The sequence below is a fragment of the Anomaloglossus baeobatrachus genome, chromosome 4 (genome assembly GCF_048569485.1).
Source record: "Anomaloglossus baeobatrachus isolate aAnoBae1 chromosome 4, aAnoBae1.hap1, whole genome shotgun sequence".
NCBI lineage: Eukaryota > Metazoa > Chordata > Amphibia > Anura > Aromobatidae > Anomaloglossus > Anomaloglossus baeobatrachus.
Window position 1 is genome coordinate 173,856,565 of NC_134356.1, and position 22,147 is coordinate 173,878,711.

The 22,147-nt window shown below is 49.4% G+C and overlaps 1 protein-coding gene across 1 annotated transcript in view; it reads right to left on the reverse strand.

Moving 5' to 3' along the window:
• LOC142302352 (telomere repeats-binding bouquet formation protein 1-like) overlaps nt 1-22,147 on the reverse strand; it is a 152,269-nt gene that overhangs the window by 95,744 nt on the left and 34,378 nt on the right. Inside the window, exons 6-11 of the mRNA XM_075343411.1 lie at nt 20,660-20,720; nt 20,466-20,575; nt 20,204-20,332; nt 19,572-19,721; nt 10,985-11,116; nt 9,927-10,052 (exon numbers count right to left, since the gene is read on the reverse strand). Coding sequence (XP_075199526.1) covers nt 9,927-10,052; nt 10,985-11,116; nt 19,572-19,721; nt 20,204-20,332; nt 20,466-20,575; nt 20,660-20,720 — 708 coding nt within the window. The remainder of the gene's footprint in view (nt 1-9,926; nt 10,053-10,984; nt 11,117-19,571; nt 19,722-20,203; nt 20,333-20,465; nt 20,576-20,659; nt 20,721-22,147) is intronic.

Below are 22,147 nucleotides of genomic sequence, written 5' to 3' on the forward strand. Positions count from 1 at the left end.
TCCCTGTCGGTCTCTGTCTCTCATTCCCTATCTGTCGGTCTCTGTCTCTCATTCCCTATCTGTCTCTCTCTCTCTCATTCTCTATCTGTCTCTCTCTCTCTCATTCCCTATATGTCTCTGTCTCTCATTCCCTGTCTCTCTCTCTCTGTCTCTCATTCCCTATCTGTCTGTCTCTGTCTCTCATTCCCTATCTGTCTGTCTCTGTCTCTCATTCCCTATCTGTCTGTCTCTGTCTCTCATTCCCTATCTGTCTGTCTCTCATTCCTTATCTGTCTGTCTCTGTCTCTCATTCCCTATCTGTCTGTCTCTGTCTCTCATTCCCTATCTGTCTGTCTCTATTTCTCATTCCCTATCTGTCTGTCTCTGTCTCTCATTCCCTGTCTGTCTGTGTCTCTCATTCCCTATCTGTCTGTCTCAATCTGTCTCTCATTCCCTGTCTGTCTCTGTCTCTCATTCCCTATCTGTCTGTCTCTGTCTCTCATTCCCTATCTGTCTGTCTCTGTCTCTCATTCCCTGTCTCTCTCTCTCTGTCTCTCATTCCCTATCTGTCTGTCTCTGTCTCTCATTCCCTATCTGTCTGTCTCTGTCTCTCATTCCCTATCTGTCTGTCTCTGTCTCTCATTCCCTATCTGTCTGTCTCTGTCTCTCATTCCCTATCTGTCTGTCTCTGTCTCTCATTCCCTATCTGTCTGTCTCTATCTCTCATTCCCTATCTGTCTGTCTCTCATTCCCTGTCTGTCTGTCTCTGTCTCTCATTCCCTATCTGTCTGTCTCTGTCTCTCTCTCTCATTCCCTGTCTCTCTCTCTCTGTCTCTCATTCCCTGTCTGTCTCTGTCTCTCATTCCCTGTGTCTCTCTCTCTCTGTCTCTCATTCCCTATCTGTCTGTCTCTGTCTCTCTCTCTCATTCCCTGTCTCTCTCTCTCTGTCTCTCATTCCCTGTCTGTCTCTGTCTCTCATTCCCTGTGTCTCTATCTCTGTCTCTCATTCCCTATCTGTCTGTCTCTGTCTCTCATTCCCTGTCTGTCTATGTCTCTCATTCCCTATCTGTCTGTCTCTGTCTCTCATTCCCTGTCTCTCTCTGTCTCTCATTCCCTATCTGTCTGTCTCTCATTCCCTATCTGTCTGTCTCTCATTCCCTATCTGTCTGTCTCTGTCTCTCATTCCCTATCTGTCTGTCTCTAACTCTCATTCCCTTTCTGTCTGTCTCTGTCTCTCATTCCCTGTCTGTCTGTCACTGTCTCTCTCTCTGTCTCTCATTCCCTATCTGTCTGTCTCTCATTCCCTGTCTGTCTCTGTCTCTCATTCCCTGTCTGTCTCTGTCTCTCATTCCATATCTGTCTGTCTCTCATTCCCTATCTGTCGGTCTCTGTCTCTCATTCCCTATCTGTCTGTCTCTGTCTCTCATTCCCTATCTGTCTGTCTCTGTCTCTCATTCCCTATTTATCTGTCTCTGTCTCTCATTTCCTATCTGTCTGTCTCTGTCTCTCATTCCCTATTTATTTGTCTCTCTCTCTCATTCCCTATCTGTCTGTCTCTGTCTCTCATTCCCTATTTGTCTGACTCTGTCTCTCATTCCCTATCTGTCTGTCTCTGTCATTCCCTATCTGCCTGTCTCTGTCTCTCATTCCCTGTCTCTGTCTCTCATTCCCTATCTGTCTGTCTCTCATTCCCTATCTGTCTGTCTCTGTCTCTCATTCCCTGTTTGTCTGTCACTGTCTCTCTCTCTGTCTCTCATTCCCTATCTGTCTGTCTCTCATTCCCTATCTGTCTGTCTCTGTCTCTCATTCCCTGTCTGTCTCTGTCTCTCATTCCATATCTGTCTGTCTCTCAATCCCTATCTGTCGGTCTCTGTCTCTCACTCCCTATCTGTCTGTCTCTGTCTCTCATTCCCTATCTGTCGGTCTCTGTCTCTCATTCCCTATTTATTTGTCTCTCTCTCTCATTCCCTATCTGTCTGTCTCTGTCTCTCATTCCCTATCTGTCTTTCTCTGTCTCTCATTCCCTATCTGTCGGTCTCTGTCTCTCATTCCCTGTCTGTCGGTCTCTGTCTCTCATTCCCTGTCTGTCTCTCATTCCCTGTCTCTCATTCCCTGTCTCTCTCTCTCTGTCTCTCATTCCCTATCTGTCTGTCTCTGTCTCTCATTCCCTATCTGTCTGTCTCTGTCTCTCATTCCCTATCTGTCTGTCTCTGTCTCTCATTCCCTATCTGTCTGTCTCTGTCTCTCATTCCCTGTCGGTCTCTTTCTCTCATTCCCTATCTGTCGGTCTCTGTCTCTCATTCCCTATCTGTCTCTCTCTCTCTCATTCCCTATCTGTCTCTCTCTCTCATTCTCTATCTGTCTCTCTCTCATTCCCTATATGTCTCTATCTCTCATTCCCTGTCTCTCTCTCTCTGTCTCTCATTCCCTATCTGTCGGTCTCTGTCTCTCATTCCCTATCTGTCGGTCTCTGTCTCTCATTCCCTATCTGTCGGTCTCTGTCTCTCATTCCCTATCTGTCGGTCTCTGTCTCTCATTCTGTCACGCTGTACTCTAAGATGTACAATAGCAGTACAGCGTAGTAATGTGGGACTGAGAAGATTCCTGAAACTATCTAAGAAGGTAGTTAGCTGGTAAACCACTAGGGGGCGTAAAAGTGGAGGAAACGTATGAGCAGTGAATTCCCTAGCAGAGGTAATACTAGTCAAGCCCACCAGATGGCAGTAGAATCGTCAGAAAGCCGTGTCACAACATGAGGTTTTGTAAATACACAGGGGCAAAGTCTAAACGTAGTCAGAGGGAAGCAAATAGTCAGTAGTCGGGAAATCAGAGCCTAGAAGCGAGGGGGAATGGGAAGACAAGACAAAATTAAGCTAAACAGATAAGGAACGAACAGGGAGACAGCGAAGAGACACTGATGGAAACAGAGAACAGAGGAGGTTAACAACAGGTCAGGTCAACACGGAGGTCAGGCGGGGGCAGGGCAGACAACAGGTCACTCAAGAGCAGAACACAGCAGAGCCAGAAATATCACTGGCGAAGTCCAAGAGAAACAGTGCCCTAATAAAGGAGCCTGACCTCCAGAACGAGGCAGGAAGGATTAACCCCTAACGTGACCTGAATCAGAAGTGAAACTAAAAAAAAGGCTCAGCTCCAGCTGAGGAAGGAGTCAATCATGACACATTCCCTATCTGTCTGTCTCTGTCTCTCATTCCCTATCTGTCGGTCTCTGTCTCTCATTCCCTATCTGTCTGTCTCTGTCTCTCATTCCCTATCTGTCTGTCTCTGTCTCTCATTCCCTATCTGTCGGTCTCTGTCTCTCATTCCCTATCTGTCTGTCTCTGTCTCTCATTCCCTATCTGTCTGTCTCTCTCTCTCATTCCCTATCTGTCGGTCTCTGTCTCTCATTCCCTATCTGTCTGTCTCTGTCTCTCATTCCCTGTCTGTCTCTGTCTCTCATTCCCTATCTGTCTGTCTCTGTCTATCATTCCCTATCTGTCTGTCTCTGTCTCTCATTCCATATCTGTCTGTCTCTGTCTCTCATTCCCTATCTGTCGGTCTCTGTCTCTCATTCCCTATCTGTCGGTCTCTGTCTCTCATTCCCTATCTGTCGGTCTCTGTCTCTCAATCCCTATCTGTCTGTCTCTGACTCTCATTCCCTATCTGTCTGTCTCTGTCTCTCTCTCTCTCATTCCCTGTCTCTCCCTCTCTCTGTCTCTCATTCCCTGTCTGTCTCTCATTCCCTGTCTCTCTCTCGCTCTGTCTCTCATTCCCTATCTGTCTCTCTCTCATTCCCTATCTGTCTCTGTCTCTCATTCCCTGTCTCTCGCTCTCTGTCTCTCATTCCCTATCTGTCGGTCTCTGTCTCTCATTTCCTATCTGTCGGTCTCTGTCTCTCATTCCCTGTCTGTCTCTCTCTGTCTCTCATTCCCTGTCTCTCTCTCATTCCCTGTCTCTCATTCCCTGTCTCTCTCTCTCTGTCTCTCATTCCCTATCTGTCTGTCTCTGTCTCTCATTCCCTATCTGTCTGTCTCTGTCTCTCATTCCCTATCTGTCTGTCTCTGTCTCTCATTCCCTGTCGGTCTCTGTCTCTCATTCCCTATCTGTCGGTCTCTGTCTCTCATTCCCTATCTGTCTCTCTCTCTCTCTCTCATTCTCTATCTGTCTCTCTCTCTCTCTCATTCCCTATATGTCTCTGTCTCTCATTCCCTGTCTCTCTCTCTCTGTCTCTCATTCCCTATCTGTCTGTCTCTGTCTCTCATTCCCTATCTGTCTGTCTCTGTCTCTCATTCCCTATCTGTCTGTCTCTGTCTCTCATTCCCTATCTGTCTGTCTGTCTCTCATTCCTTATCTGTCTGTCTCTGTCTCTCATTCCCTGTCTGTCTGTCTCTCTCTCTCATTCCCTGTCTGTCTGTCTCTGTCTCTCTCTCTCTGTCTCTCATTCCCTATCTGTCTGTCACTGTCTCTCATTCCCTGTTTGTCTGTCTCTGTCTCTCATCCCCTGCCTCTCTCTCTCTCTCATTCCCTCTCTGTCAGTCTCTGTCTCTCATTTCCTATCTCTCTGTCTCTGTCTCTCATTCCTTATCTCTCTGTCTCTCATTCCCTATCTCTCTGTCTCTCATTCCCTATCTCTCTGTCTCTCATTCCCTGTCTGTCTCTGTCTCTCATTCCCTATCTGTCGGTCTCTGACGTTCTCTCTCTCATTCCCTATCTGTCTGTCTCTGTCTCTCATTCCATATCTGTCTGTCTCTCATTCCCTATCTGTCGGTCTCTGTCTCTCATTCCCTATCTGTCTGTCTCTGTCTCTCATTCCCTGTCTGTCTCTCATTCCCTGTCTCTCTCTGTCTCTCATTCCCTATCTGTCTGTCTCTCTCATTCCCTGTCTGTCTCTGTCTCTCATTCTATATCTGTCTCTCATTCCCTATCAATCTGTCTCTGTCTCTCATTCCCTGTCTGTCTCTCATTCCCTGTCTGTCTCTGTCTCTCATTTTATATCTGTCTGTCTCTCATTCCCTATCTGTCGGTCTCTGTCTCTAATTTCCTATCTCTCTGTCTCTGTCTCTCATTCCCTATCTCTCAGTCTCTCATTCCCTATCTCTCTGTCTCTGTCTCTCATTCCCTGTCTGTATGTCTCTGTCTCTCATTCCCTGTCTGTCTGTCTCTGTCTCTCATTCCCTATCTGTTGGTCTCTGTCTGTCTCTCTCTCTCATTCCCTGTCTCTCTCTCTGTCTCTCATTCCCTATCTGTCTGTCTCTCATTCCCTATCTGTCTGTCTCTCATTCCCTATCTGTCTGTCTCTGTCTCTCATTCCCTGTTTGTCTGTCACTGTCTCTCTCTCTGTCTCTCATTCCCTATCTGTCTGTCTCTCATTCCCTATCTGTCTGTCTCTGTCTCTCTCTGTCTCTCATTCCCTGTCTGTCTGTCTCTGTCTCTCATTCCCTATCTGTCTGTCTCTGTCTCTCATTCCCTATCTGTCTGCCTCTCATTCCCTATCTGTCTGTCTCTCATTCCCTATCTGTCTGTCTCTCATTCCCTATCTGTCTGTCTCTGTCTCTCATTCCCTGTTTGTCTGTCACTGTCTCTCTCTCTGTCTCTCATTCCCTATCTGTCTGTCTCTCATTCCCTATCTGTCTGTCTCTGTCTCTCTCTGTCTCTCATTCCCTGTCTGTCTGTCTCTGTCTCTCTCTGTCTCTCATTCCCTGTCTGTCTGTCTCTGTCTCTCATTCCCTGTCTGCCTGTCTCTGTCTCTCATTTCCTATCTCTCTGTCTCTGTCTCTCATTCCCTATCTCTCAGTCTCTCATTCCCTATCTCTCTGTCTCTGTCTCTCATTCCCTGTCTGTCTGTCTCTGTCTCTCATTCCCTGTCTGTCTGTCTCTGTCTCTCATTCCCTATCTGTCTGTCTCTGTCTCTCTCTGTCTCTCATTCCCTGTCTGTCTGTCTCTCTCTCTCATTCCCTGTCTCTCTCTCTGTCTCTCATTCCCTATCTGTCTGTCTCTCATTCCCTATCTGTCTGTCTCTGTCTCTCATTCCCTGTCTGTCTCTGTCTCTCATTCCATATCTGTCTGTCTCTCATTCCCTATCTGTCGGTCTCTGTCTCTCATTCCCTATCTGTCTGTCTCTGTCTCTCATTCCCTATCTGTCTGTCTCTGTCTCTCATTCCTTATCTGTCTGTCTCTTTCTCTCATTCCCTATCTGTCTGTCTCTGTCTCTCTCATTCCCTATCTGTCTGTCTCTGTCTCTCATTCCCTATCTGTCTGTCTCTTTCTCTCATTCCCTATCTGTCTGTCTCTGTCTCTAATTCCCTATCTGTCTGTCTCTGTCTCTAATTCCCTATCCGTCTGTCTCTGTCTCTAATTCCCTATCTGTCTGTCTCTGTCTCTCATTCCCTATCTGTCGGTCTCTGTCTCTCGCTCTCATTCCCTATCTGTTTGTCTCTGTCTCTCATTCCCTATCTGTCTGTCTCTCTCTCTCTCTGTCATTCCCTGTCTGTCTCTCTCTCTATCCATCTCTCCACCGGTATCATATTACCTCACACAGAAGCTTCTTAAGCTGGGTTCACACATAGCGACAACGACGTCGCTGCTAATTCACCATTTTCTGTGACGTTGCAGCGACGTCCCGTCGCTGTCTCTTTGTGTGACATCCAGCAACAAGCTGGCCCCTGCTGTGAGGTCGCTGCTCGTTGCTGAATGTCCTGCTTCATTTTTTGCTCGTTGCTCTCCCGCTGTGAAGTACACATTGCTGTGTGTGACAGCGAGAGAGCGACGAACTGAAGCGAGCAGGGAGCAGGCGTCTGGCAGACTGCGGTAAGCTGTAACCACGGTAAACATCGGGTAACCAAGGGAAGCCCTTTCCTTGGTTACCCGATATTTACATTACTAGCACCGCCGCTCTCACGCTGCCAGCGCCGGCTCCCTGCTCCCTGCACACGTAGTCGGACTACACATCGGGTAAATAAGCAAAGGTTTGCTTATTAACCCGATGTGTACTCTGGCTAGGAGTGCAGGGAGCCAGTGCTAAGCGGTGTGCGCTGGTAACCAAGGTAAATATCGGGTAATGGTTACCCGATATTTACCTTAGTTACTAAGCGCAACATCGCTTCCACGCGTCGCTGCTCGCTGGGGGCTGGTCATTGGTCGCTGGTGACATCTGCCTGTTTGACAGCTCACCAGCGACCATGTAACGACGCAGCAGAGATCCTGATAAGGTCAGGTCGCCTGTCGTGATCGCTGCTGCGTCGCTATGTGTGAACCCAGCTTTACACTAGCAATGTCCTTTGTTGCCTATAATAACCAATCACAGCTCCTATTAATGACCTCGCCTACTAGCTCCATTTAGTTTAATGTAAGGAATTTTTTTGGAGAGTAACTGTAAGGGCAGCACGGTGGCTCAGTGGTTAGCACTGCATCCTTGCAGCACTGGGGTCCTTGGTTCAAATCCTACCAAGGACACCATCTGCAAGGAGTTTGTATGTTCTCCCCGTGTTTGCGTGGGTTTCCTCCGGGTACTCCAATTTCCTCCCACACTCCAAAAACATACAGATAGGGACTCTAGATTTTGAGCCCCAATGGGGACAGTGTTGCAAATGTATGTAAAGCGCTGTGGAATTAATAGCGCTATATAAATGAACACAATTCTTATTATTATTATTAAGACACACGGCATGAAAATCGGAGCGAGTGGGATGCGATAAAACATCGTATTCCACTCGGACAAACATTAGCCTATGTGCCAGCGCATATGAGCGATTATTTTCTCGGCCCCAATCGGACCGAGAAAACGATTGCAGCATGCTGCGATTGTTATGCGAGACTCTCTTGCACCCATTCAAGTGTATTGGGCGAGAGAAGAATCGCACTGCACTCGCGTTACACCGGTGGACCGCGAGTGCAGTGCAAGAATGGCAATAGCCGGCAATGGAGGAGAGAGAGAGATAAATCCCTCCCGCCCCTCCTGTGTGCCGGCCCATCCCCTACAGATGAGGTCCGATCGCATGATCGGAGCTCAGTCGCAGTGACACTCGCATGAGAGTCGGCTCCTGCTGTGCTCCCAGCGTGAGCCGAGTGTAATGCGAGGATCACAGTAGTGCCCTGTGTGGCCCCAGCCTAAAGCGCGGGGTTATATTTTCCCCTCAAAAAATAGTCTATGACGTTCCCTGAGTCACATGAGGTGTCTGTGCAAAATATCGTGATTGTAAATGAGACGGTGCGGGTTCCTATAGCGGACACACATACAGTGTATGTATATATATATAATATTATAATCTAATCTATCCACACACACATACACAGCTTTATATATATTAGATATACACATATGGCTGACAATTCTGTCTGGGGTTCGTCATTTTAATGACCCAAAAAATGGTGCATGCAGCTTTTTTCGGGCAGTCAAAATGACAACTAGTGGTTAATGTTTAATTGGTGTTTGCAGAATTGGAGATTTTCCAAGAGTGATGGTGGATTGTGGAAGGTTGGAAGTCAGTATGCTAAGGAGGATCTCAGCTCCCCCGGTAAAGTCATCACCTGGGTCCTCTCTCTGGGGGACGGTGCAGGGAGGGCAGCTCCATGTTCAAAGAGGCAAAGTCCGGCAATAGAACAAAAGTTGTTTCCAGCGTCACGGCCAAGAAAAGAGGTTAAAAACCAATTTTATTCCATAACTTGTGCAAATACAACAGGATATCTCTAAAGCGGGCTTTACACGCTACGAGATCGCTGTAGCGATCTCGTTGGGGTCACGGATTTTGTGACGCACATCCGGCCGCTGTAGCGATCTCGTTGGGGTCACGGATTTTGTGACGCACATCCGGCCGCTGTAGCGATCTCGTTGTGTGTGACTCCTAGGAGCGATTTTGGATCGTTGCAAAAACGTCCAAAATCGCTCCTCGCTGACATGGGGGTCCATTCTCAAATATCGCTGCTGTCGCGTGGGCGAAGTTTATCCTTGTCCCTGCGGCAGCACACATTGCTACGTGTGACGCCGCAGGAACGAGGAACCAGTGAAAAAAATGGACCGTGTTTTCGGACAGCAAAAACGGAACGGTCATATGAATGAGCCCTAACCAGCAGTAGATGATTACAGGACTACTTGTTGTGCTGCAGGTAGTCCAGCATATTCATGAGCTCTGTATAACTGCAGAGAAAACATTGATTTTATCAAAATGACAGCAAACAGCTCAGTAAGTGAGACATTGCAGGAATCAGGGTCTCTGTCTCTACATCATGCTGCTCTCAGATATGGGAGCAAAAACCTGTTGACAGATTCCCTTTAAGGGAGATAAGCTGTCACCACAGGTATCTAGCATCCTATTACCTTATGAAATGGAATGGAAAAAGGGACATCTGCTTTGCTGTTCCTTTAGGAGTCATCAAGCAAAAAGAAAAATGCTTTCTTAAGGAGGTATTTCCATCTCGAATATTTGTTGCCTATTCACAGAATGAACCCGGTGTCACTGGAGATCTCAAGTGTTCTTCAGATTGATGGGATTTGTATCTACTACACATTGATAGTATATCCTATGGATATGCCATGTTTGTACAAGGTGGACGTCTGTAATATAAGAGCCTATTGGCAACTTATTCCACTGTATGTAGATTGAAAGGACAGAGGAATACATTGGGAAATCCTCCTGACACATAAGTGGAACATATACTTACGTTAACAGAGACAGCTGCACTCTGAAATGTTAAAGCATGCCAGCACTTCAGAGTGCAACTGTCTATGTCACGTTGAGTTTTGCAGTCATTCAGACTGCATGTTGGGATTGCCATCAGTTTTTTTGCCTATATACTTCTTTACACATATCATTTACAAGGTAAGGTGCTTATACCCATCGTCACTTTCTTTCATAGACGATACTGTTATTATGGGGTGTGGGGTACCCATGGGTGGTATACCTCCCCACCTCACCGCCACTGCCAAATCACAAACATCATTGCAATCTTACTAATAGGTCTGCAGTTCTGACGGACGAATCTCGCTGCTTTTTGTAATTTGTCATCCTGTGACTCCGCCAGAATCTGGTCCATGAGGGAAAGTCCGTGGCTTTTCAGCAGTCTATGTTGATTTGCCGCTGTGGAATGAGACACTTATTAAAAACAGTTCACACTATGGTACTGATCACATATCACTGATCTCGTATCGCTCCACCGCTGTGTAAATGTTATTGTGTCGGAGCTGCTGCCGTGAATGTTTTCCAGAAACAGAGCAGCATGTGGGTCAATAAAATATGAATGCAGAAGAAAGGATAAACCGTATCAAACCACAGTTATTTCCCACCGAGATCCTACAATGCCCTCTGATTTCATTTGTGGGAAATGTGAAAAGTAGAAGTAGATCTTTATATTTTGCATCATGTTTATATAAGTACAGATATAAAGGTGCTATCACATTGTATTCTTCCCCGCGTTCAGTGGTCCCATCCGATCCCCCCACAAAACGGGATTCTGAACTTTTTCCATTGACTATAATTGTGCAGATGGAGTCATTGTGTGCACTATTTTCGAGCCTATATGCCTACTGGAGGCAGACACTCAGACGTAGTTGACCGGAGACACAGACATACGCAGACCCATTAAAATCAATGGGTCTGTGCACACATCCCTGTTTTCTCATGGATCTGTGTCCATGTGGCGCACACACGTGTCCTTGTGCTTTTCTCTAGAAGCACTATGTGTCTTTGAAATATAATGATTTTCTATACTGACCCATCTTCGGCTCTGCTGTCACTAGCTTCCGGGCTTGCTCATTATGCTCATGCATATTCACTGCTCTGCAAACCCAGAAGCAACAGCAGCGCCAGGGACAGGTGAGTATAGACGTTCCTCCTGTCCGTGTGCTATCACAGATAGAACATGGATAGCACACTGACAGCACACGCTGAACACACACACGGAACACGCACACACATACATACTCACACCACGGACCATGAAAACGTGCATTTTTATCACGGACATTTGAATGGAGCCTAATGGAAACTATTGACCATTCCAGAACACATACCACAGTCTTCTGTGAGGTGTCCGATGGTGCGGACAATGCTCAACTTGTATTTTGCTTCCAGGTTTCCGCAGGATAAAAGGCTCATCAGACTTAATATTATATTGTGATATTCCAGGTGACGGATAGACTCAGCTAGGAAACAAATAAATCATAGTACCAATGTTACTATACGTTCTCTATTATATCGCTACTATTTTGTGTAGATCAGGTCCCAGAAATGTTTTGATAGTTGGCTTCAGTGTAAAAATTTCACCTAATGCCACTTTACATCTCATTCATTCCTGCATCTGAGGCTTTTCTTTCCAGCAGACTCCATTATACATCAATAGGTTCCATTGGGGACAATAATATAGGGTGTGAGATGAAATGATTTGTTGTTTAATTACATAGTGGAAAATCTGAATTGAGAATGTAGATGTGAACACGTATGCTGGTGTCACACATCCGTGTAGCTCGGACTTAGTACAGACTGACTGTGGGTCTCCTGCCCTGAAATCGACAGTCTTGTAAATGCCTATGAGGCTGCTGAATTTGGATCAGGAGACCTGTGGCTATTTCTGACATCGTGGTCCATACTGTGTGATATTGGCCACAATTTAATATCAGTTTCCTATATATAGTTGTACATACCAACATAAGGATGGACTGACATCCAGGTATTGGATTTATACCCTGTGAGGAGCATAAGCCTCTCGCTGAAGTGTAGCGCTACTTATGAGCATATTTTTGCAATGAGTTTCCCCAGGTCTAATATATCACGATGGGTGGTAACAGTGGCATAACTAGAGTCCGATGGGCCCCACTGCAAAGTTTGAGCCTGGACCCCCACCCATATGCTGGTCAGATGTATGGGCCGCTATAGCGCTCTAAATCCTATAAAGACATATGAGTTGCTCCCCTCCCCCTTCATTTTGTAGTACTGCCCCCAATACTGGACTAATGTCCCCCATCCTGGGCTACTTCCTGGTAAATATGTCCCTCATCCTGGTGTATGACCTCATCATGGCTAAATCCTCGTATATATATCCCCATCATAGCCCATCCTGGTATATATCCACATCCTGACCCCATCCTGGTACATATGTCCCCATCCTGATATATATGTCCCCATCATGGCCTCATCCTGGTATAGATGTCTCCATAATGGCCCCATCCTGGTATAGATGTCATCATCATGGTCCCATCCTGGCATAAATGTCCCCATCCTGGTATACATGTCCCCGTAATGGGTCCATCCTGGTATATATATCCCTATCATAGCCCATCCTGAGATATATCCACATCCTAACCCCATGCTGGTACATATGTCCTCATCATGATATAAATGGATCATCCTGATATAAATGTCTCCATAAAGGGACAATCCTGATATAGATGTCACCATCATGGTCGCATCCTGCCATAGATGTCCCCACCCTGTTATACATGCCCCCATAATAGCCCCATCCCGGTATACATGTCCCCATAATGGCTGCATCCTGGTATATGTGACGCCCTGGACTAGCCAGGTAGTAACAGACACAACACCACACACACTCCTTCCCCAGACAGGTGACAACAGTCAAATAAAAATCCTTGTTGCCACCCTCCAGGGTCTGATGTCCACACCAGGTGGGGCGGAGCCAGGCGGTTGACTCCGCCCACCGAGGAGCTCACAGTCCTGGAGGCGGGAAGACACAAGAGTCGCAGTCAGTCAGAGTCAGTGAGAGAGAGTGGAGAGGAGAGGAGTAAAGACGTGCACAGGCAGACCTGAGACCAGGCCTGCCACAGACTGTCTAGGTGTCTGGGTCGGAGCCCAGGCACCTCCAGCAAGGTCGGCAGATGGTGGTGGCCGTCTGCAGGAGTTGGTGAACGGTCGGTGGAACCGTAGGACCAGGGTCGGAAGGTGGCCCGCCTGTACCGAACCGGGGAGCCGATTGGAGCCAGGCACCAGGCAGGGTACTCAGACCCCGACTAGGCTAGAAGCCGCCCTGATAGTCAAATTCACTGACTGCGGTCTGGACCTCAGGGGTTCATTCCCACCCAAATCCCGATTGACGGCATTAGCCCAACCATCCCGGATAAGTGCCACCACCAAAGGCAAGAGATCCAAAGGGCCAGCGTCTGCGGGCAAACGGGCTCCTACGACACTTACACGCCGGGGAGCGGATTACCAGTGTCCAGTCACAGGAGTCAAAAAACTACATAACACAGGTGCAGGGAAACGACAGCCATCACCAGCCTGTCCAGGGAGAACACCGAAGCCGGCTGTGGGCCATGTCCATTCTACCGTTTGGTTTACCAAAGACTCCGTTATCTTGTCAGAGTGATTACACCAGTGCCGTCAGCACCACACCGCGCTGCACCGCAACACTGCGCCCTGCACCCCGGACCTCGCCTGCCCGCGGGCCCCCGGGACCCTCGCACCTGCCCACGGAGGGGTTAACACCAAGCTGCATAACACCGTCCCTGAGAGGCCTAGTAAAAGGCATCGGTGGTGTCCACCATACAATCACCACAACCCGTGGGTGGCGTCACGAACTTTACCAAACAACCACCCCAAACCCCTCCTGCGTACACCACCACTACACCCTTCTAGAGCGACGTGACCCCCGGGTCCGGAGGCGCTCGAGCCACCGACAAACGAGTCCGGATCCGGGTGGCCGCAGCCGAGGCCGCGGGGAGGTACACATCGACCTCTTTTGGCGTCACGAACAGGATCGATCCAGTCTACTTACCAGTAGAAGTACGCCTTGTGGATCCCGTCAGCGGCGTCCCGCTGAAAAATCTGAAGATCCGCCATTTTGGGCGTGAAAGTTTCCCGCTCGAGTCGTCTTCCCCGAGCACTGAAGGCGCGAAGGTGAAGCTTCGCCCCCAAAGAGAGAGGTGCTGCAGAAAGACCAAGGGGGAGAAGGTAAGCGGGCGGCTACTGATGCTCGCGGGAGAAGAAAAAGGAAATTGTCGGCGTTGCCGGACGGGAGCGGAGCGGCACCCGTCACCGGAGTGGCGGGGCCTGAAGGTAAATTAGCTAGCCAGCGGGTGGCTCCCACTCCGGTCGCAGGGGCGGCGGGCCCAGAGGTACCGTGGTGACCCCCCCCCGTGCAGCAGCTGGCGGTGACCCGCCTGCCGCAGGAAGGATGTCGGCCCCGGCAGTTCGCCCAGCCTTGATGAAAACGGCGCTCGGTTTGGAAGATCCCACGGCCCCCAACTTGGAACCGGAGACGACATATGGCAGCAGCTCGGGAGACGATACGGAGTCCGTCTCAGAGGATGAGGCCCCGCTCGTCGTTGGTGTCTTCGGAGACATGATGGTAGCGATCTGCAGGTACTGCAGGCAGCCAGGGCACTTTGCGGGTGCGTGCCCTGAGAACGGCCGGCCTTAAGACGGGGCCGGAGAACCGCAAAGCATTAACCCCTGAAGTTTAAAGTTCAATGTTTTAAAGTTGAAGTTTTAAAGGTCCCGTCCCTGCATCACCGTCTTCCTTTGTTGAACGTCCCTGAGTTCCCCGTGGGACGCCATCTGGTACGCTGGGTGGAAGGGCCGGACCCCGCTTGACTTGTTGAACGCCGCCGGGGTCGGAGCCTCGGTGGGCGCCATCAGGGGTCGGAGGCCCTGGTGGAGGATGGCGGGGAGTTAGAGGAGCGAGGACAGTTCTGTAAGTGGAGCCCAGTTCACCGTACCCGCATCACAAGCAGTGGAAGACGGGGTCTTTATGGACAGTGCCACCGTGAGTGAGTGTGGCATTGGGGTCCCGTGCTGCCCTGTGGTGGACAGGGGAAAGTGACTGGAAGAGGCTGCGTCGGCAGCAAGGTTTTACCCTACAGCAAGTCTCCGTTGGGACCCTGCAGTTTTGTTTTATGGTAGCGGACCTGGCTACTGAAGTGCCCGTCCCTGTTGGGACTGATGTTGTCCCTATTCCCCAAAGACAAGGCTGAGAACTAGCAAGCCACCCAATAACTATTGGGCTTGTAAATAATGCCCCCAATTGCCCTTCCAGCAACTGCCAGTCTCCGGAGAGGCTGGTTGGAGGAGGGACCCGCAGCAGAGCAGGCTGGGGTCCGGTCACCGTCAGAACCGATGACCATCCTCCGGGTCAGGGGTCCCCTGGACGTGGGGCCTCTGAGTGACAGCCGGGTGCAAAGCCGGGTCCGTACCCGTTCCCGCTTGGGTAGCCTGGCAAGGGTCCTGTTTCCGGACTGGGGAAAAGGCGTGCTGCCCATTTCTTAGGGGCAGCATCAAGGTGCAGATTGCTTGGGTGGGAAAGCGGAAGGACATGGACCCGTTCCCTGTTATAAATAAAAATGTTCCCGTTGTAACGGTTCAAGTAATGTGCCTCCCGTAAGGGAAGAAATGAAAAGTGCTTGTTTGAATGTTTTTCAATTGTTTATATCTTTTTCAGAAAAATAAAACCGGTGATGGACCGGCAGCCCGCGGACGGTCTGCGTTAAACCAAGGGGGAATGTGACACCCTGGACTAGCCACGTAGTCACAGATACAACACCACACACACACCCCTTCCCCGGACAGGTGACAACAGTCAAACAAAAATCCTTGTTGCCATCCTCCAGGGTCTGATGTCCACACCAGGTGGGGCGGAGCCAGGCGGTTGACTCTGCCCACCGAGGAGTTCACAGTCCTGGAGGCGGGAAGACACAAGAGTCGCATTCAGTCAGAGTCAGTGAGAGAGAGTGGAGAGGAGAGGAGTAAAGACATGCACAGGCAGACCTGGGACCAGGCCTGTCACAGACTGTCTAGGTGTCTGGGTCGCAGCCCAGGCACCTCCAGCAAGGTCGGCAGATGGTGGTGGCCGTCTGCAGGAGTTGGTGAACGGTCGGTGGAACCGTAGGACCGGGGTCGGGCGGTGGCCCGCCGGTACCAAACCGAGGAGCCAATTGGAGCTAGGCACCAGGCAGGGTACTCAGACCCCGACTAGGCTAGAAGCCGCCCTGATAGTCGAATTTACTGATTGCGGTCTGAACCTCAGGGGTTCATTCCCACCCAAATCCCCATTGACAGCAACAGCCCAACCATCCCGGATAAGTGCCACTGCCAAAGGCAAGAGATCCAAAGGGCCAGCGTCTGCGGGCAAACGGGCTCCTACGACACTTACACGCCGGGGAGCGGATTACCAGTGTCCAGGCACAGGAGTCAAAAACTACATAACACAGGTGCAGGGAAACGACAGCCATCACCAGCCTGTCCAGGAAGAACACCGCAGCCGGCTGTGGGCCCCGTCCATTCTACCGTTTGGTTTACCAGAGACTCCGTTATCTTGTGTCAGAGTGAGTACACCAGTGCCGTCAGGCACCACACCGCGCTGCACCGCAACACTGCGCCCTGCACCCCGGACCTCACCTTCCCGCGGGCCCCCGGGACCCTCGCCCCTGCCCACGGAGGGGTTAACACCAAGCTGCATAACACCGTCCCCAGGAGGCCTAGTCAACTGCAGCGGTGGTGTCCACCATACAATCACCACAACCCGTGGGTGGCGTCACGAACTTTACCAAACAACCACCCCAACCCCCCCCCCTGCGTGCACCGCCACTACACCCTTCCAGAGCGACGTGGTCCGGAGGCGCTCGAGCCACCGACACACGAGCCTAGATGCGAGCGGCTCGGCGGCCGCAGCCGAGGCCGCGGGGCGGTACATATACATGTCCTCATAATGCCTCAATCCCGGTATACATGTCCCCATAATGGCTGCATCCTGGTATACATGTCCCCATAATGGCTGCATCCTGGTATGCATGTCCCCATAATGGCCTCATCCTAGTATACATGTCCCCATAATGGCCTCATCCTGGTATACATGTCCCCATAATGGCCGCATCCTGGTATACATGTCCGCATAATGGCCTCATCCTGGTATCCATGTCCGCATAATGGCCTCATCCTGGTATACATGTCCGCATAATGGCCACAGCCTAGATTATATTCCCATCCTGGCAGCATCCTGGTACATATGATACTCCCAAGCGCCACACACAGTAAACAAAATAAATGATTATACTTACCCTCCTTCCACTCTCCAGTGTCCTCCTCTGATGATGACATGCCGCAACTGACCAGCGAGTAAGCGGTACAGTGTATGATGTCACTGTCATGCGCAGTGTGCCCACTTACAGTACAGTCAGCTGCCGGGTGCTGTCATATTCCCTGCTCCTCATGCCTGGATTTGGAGCGTGGGGAGCAGTGAATAGTCAAAGCCTTAGGGCTCATTCAGACGACCTTTCCGTCTGTCCTGTTCAGTTCCTGTTTTTTTGTGGACTTTCTAACAGGACTATCTTTTCAATGTCCTTTTTATTATGGAACATGTCCTATTCTGTTCCATAATTGCGGACCGTGACACAATACGACTCAATGGATCCGCAAAATCCCCGGAAGCCACACGGAAGCACTTCCGTGTGACATCCTTCGGGTGCCCCTGCAGTCTGTCTTCCACTACCAGCCAGCCCCGCAGCTACTGGCACTGCAGTGTGTCTGCATCTGCCCACACTTCAGTGTGTCAGCATCTGCCCACACTGCAGTATGTCAGCATTTGCCCACACTGCAGTATGTCAGCATTTGCCCACACTGCAGTATGTCAGCATCTGCGCGCACTGCAGTATGTCAGCATCTGCCCACACTGCAGTATGTCAGCATCTGCCCACACTGCAGTATGTCAGCATCTGCGCGCACTGCAGTATGTCAGAATCTGCCCACACTGCAGTATGTCAGCATTTGCCCACACTCCAGTATGTCAGTATCTGCGCGCACTGCAGTATGTCAGCATCTGCCCATACTGCAGTATGTCAGCATCTGCCCGCACTGCAGTGTGTGAGCAGCTGCGGGAATGACGAGCACCGACATCAGGAGGTTAGTAAAGATCATTACCTGTAGTGATAAAGTCCTGCACTCCTGAAGATAGCGCTTGTCACTGGCTTCCATGCCTGCCACGTTCTCACATCAAGTCTCGTGAGTGGGCTGAGACTGTGACTAGCTGTTATGTCACAGGCCGCTCGCGATACTTCGCTTGTGAATGCGGCAGACAATGGGAGTCAGTGGAGAGCGCTGACGTCAGGAGTACAGCGGATCTCATAACCGGAGGTATTGTACTTAGCTAAGCTCATGACGCCGGCGATCATTATTCCTTGCAGTGACTTGGGATGATATATTGATGTTAGCTCAGGTCATTGCATTGCTTTCCCAGCCAATGGGGAACATTCTGTTCTTCATTGACTGGGACACTGAGTATGGTTTGGATCGTCGTGGGACCCCCTTATTGGATTACGCTGGACCCGGATTTGTTTTTCTTTTTAATAAATTTGTGAAAGAGGGAATGTTTTAGGGAGTGTTTTTGTCAAATGAAAATTTGTTTGTCGTCTTTCTGTTTTTAATACTGACTGTGTGAATGATGTCGAGCATCTGATAGACGCCGTGACATCACTAACCCCAGGGCTTGATGCCAGGTGACATTACACAGCTGGTATCAACCCGATATATTACCCAGTTTGCCACCGTACCAGGGCATTCAGGATGAGCCGGGTAAATCTCCGGGACTGTCGCATGTAATAAATGTGGCAATTTCGGGCGGCTGCTGGCTGATATTTTTAGGCTGCGGGGCTTTCAATAATGTGAGCTTTCCCAGCCTGAGAATACCAGCCAGCAGCTGTGAGGCTTTATCTTGGCTGGCATCAAAATTGGGAGGGACCGCACGCCGTTTTTTTTTAATTATTCATTTATTTATTGTACTATACGATATAGACCCGCCCACCGGCGGCTGTGATTGGTTGCAGTCAGACAGCTGTCACTCAGCGTGGGGGCATGTCTGACTGCAACCAATCACAGACGCCGATGAGCATGGAAACAGTGAATATGAAATGAGCCTAATGAGCGGCCGGCTTCGGAAGAGCAAAGAGCTGCCACGGGAGCAGTGTGACAGCCGCCCAGTGTTCGGTGAGTATGTAGCGCTTACACCTACCCCTTTCTGCCGGATTCTGCTCCCCATAGACCTTATATGGGGACCAGCATCTGGCCAGATACCCTGGACTCTATGGAACTCTGTCTTTTGCGGTCTGCAAAAAACCAGAAGTCACACGGATGACACATGGACTGTACACGGAACGGGACGGATGTGGTTATCACACGGATGCCGCACGGATGCATCTGTGGAAAAACAGGACCGTTTTTTGCTGACTGTAAAAACGGAACAGTCATGTGAATGTAGCCTTAATTGGCAGCTGGCACATCGCAGTGTAGGAACCCGACGTGTCTATGTGCTGCAATGTATTTCAGCTGAATGAGTGCTCTTGGCTGCACATCCAGCTGAAGCAGAAGCTGGGGCCAGCGGGCCCCCTGTACCTCCGGGCCCGGTCACGGTCGCTACACTCTTGGGTCGTATGGAGCATTATGACTCTTTGCATCAACAAGTCCTTTGCTTATTATTGCTGTACTTTATGTTATATTCAAGTAGCAAAATACCTCATTGGTGTATGTAACCTATCAAATGACCGACCAAGGGAGAGGTGGACAGAATACCATGCACATGGCGATGGGAAAAGTCCACACTGTGGGATTGTGTGGCCATGTGCCACTTGCAATTCTCCATGTACAGCCTTGTTAACTTACAGTTTCCTGTGATGCACGTGTCCAAAGTCTCCATAACCATCATAGCAAGCCTGAAATCCAAACTTCTTTCTTGTAAACCATTCAGTAGGTGGGAGAGAATATCAGCCAATGTTTCTAGCCCTCCAAAAGCGGCAAAGTGATCCTGGGCAACTGCTAAGGAAACACAATGATTTCAGACATAAAACACAGTCTTACTGTACCTTTACATCTTGCTTGGTGATATGCGACTCGGCATTGTGTTTGGTGATATATGACTCGGCGTTGTGCTTGGTGATGTACGGCTCAGCATTGTGCTTGGTGATGTATGGCTCAGCATTGTGCTTGGTGATGTATGGCTCAGTATTGTTCTTGGTGATGTATGGCTCAGCATTGTGCCTGGTGATGTACGGCTCAGCATTGTGCTTGGTGATGTACGGCTCAGCATTGTGCTTGGTGATATACGGCTCAGCATTGTGCTTGGTGATGTACGGCTCAGCATTGTGCTTGTTGATGTATGGCTCAGTATTGTGCTTGGTGATATACGGCTCAGCATTGTGCTTGGTGATGTATGGCTCAGCATTATGCTTGATGTAAGGCTGCAGGCAGTTGCTAAGTATTTTATAATAAAGAGTTAATGTATCAAGCTGCCATACACTTACTATTATTGGCGACAATGGGTCTAATCATGCAACAGATAGGCCGCACTATCTCATGTTGGAGAGAATCATAAAGCCATTCCATCGCCTGTGGAATTGCTGACCTGCAGAGGTTCTGGTTCTCTTCTGAAAGAGAAACACAAAATGAATGAAGCCATAGATTGACATGGAAAACCTGGCAGCACTCGCCCTTCATGGCTGAATAAACCCTATTCTCTCACCTGTCAGGAAGTGAACAGTAAATATAAAGAGATCTTACCATTCTGTTTAGCAGCACAGGCGCCCAGCGCGCTGCAGACAGACGACCACAGCTGATATTCTGGATTTGTGCTTCCACTGACCAGCACCACATTACTTGGCAATATTTTGCTGCAAAGCATAAAAAAGACATATAAAACTATATCTCTGTGTGGATTTCATCAGATGGGAGAAAAAGTCATTTCCATATTTTACCTAAATAATAAGAGAAGTGTTTCAATACATCCTGATTCTCTAGCAAGACTCTGGCCGGTCTCTAAAAAACAAAAACAGAAAAAAAACCAATAAAACACAATAAATCAACCAACACATCTAGCAAGAAGAATGCGGCATAGCTGTCCATACACATCGAACAATCGGATGGAGGAAGGATTGGGCTGATGGATTTCGATATGCCCCATCCTTTTTGTCCTCCTGAGCAGGGCAGATCAAACTATTTTAGTGCGCATGCGCGGTACCTCAATGGCGGCTAGTGTACATGACGTAGGAAGCGTCATGCACCCAGACTTCACAAGAAGGAGAACAAAGATGGCCGAAAGAGGATGCGCCGCGAACGGAGAATGGAGACACCCATCCGACCCATCTGCACTGCCCCTCAGGGGAGAATTATAAAGTGATTTTTACGTTCTACACAGCAGCCTGGCCTCTTATATACAGTATGTTAGAATGCTGTATATAAGAGCCCACTGGTGGTGACCGCAGATTATAGTCCCAAATCTGGCGACAGGTTCCCTTTAAGTGGTAGTAGATAGAATCTGCTGGTTAGAATGTAAAGAAGGGAAATTTGTTTACTTACCGTAAATTCCTTTTCTTCTAGCTCCAATTGGGAGACCCAGACAATTGGGTGTATAGGCTATGCCTCCGGAGGCCGCACAAAGTATTACACTTAAAAGTGTTAAGCCCCTCCCCTTCTGCCTATACACCCCCCGTGCTCCCACGGGCTCCTCAGTTTTGGTGCAAAAGCAAGAAGGAGGAAAAAGAATTATAAACTGGTTTAAAGTAACTTCAATCCGAAGGAATATCGGAGAACTGAAACCATTCAACATGAACAACATGTGTACACAAAAAAACAGGGGCGGGCGCTGGGTCTCCCAATTGGAGCTAGAAGAAAAGGAATTTACGGTAAGTAAACAAAATTCCCTTCTTCTTTGTCGCTCCATTGGGAGACCCAGACAATTGGGACGTCCAAAAGCAGTCCCTGGGTGGGTAAAATAATACCTCGTAAGAGAGCCGTAAAACGGCCTCTTCCTACAGGTGGGCAACCGCCGCCTGAAGGACTCGTCTACCTAGGCTGGCATCCGCCGAAGCATAGGTATGCACCTGATAGTGTTTCGTGAAAGTGTGCAGGCTCGACCAGGTAGCCGCCTGACACACCTGCTGAGCCGTAGCCTGGTGCCTCAAAGCCCAGGACGCGCTCACGGCTCTGGTAGAATGGGCCTTCAGCCCTGAGGGAACCGGAAGCCCAGCCGAACGGTAGGCTTCGAGAATTGGCTCCTTGATCCACCGAGCCAAGGTTGATTTGGAAGCCTGTGACCCTTTACGCTGGCCAGCGACAAGGACAAAGAGTGCATCCGAGCGGCGCAGGGGCGCCGTACGAGAAATGTAGAGTCTGAGTGCTCTCACCAGATCTAACAAGTGCAAATCCTTTTCACATTGGTGAACTGGATGAGGACAAAAAGAAGG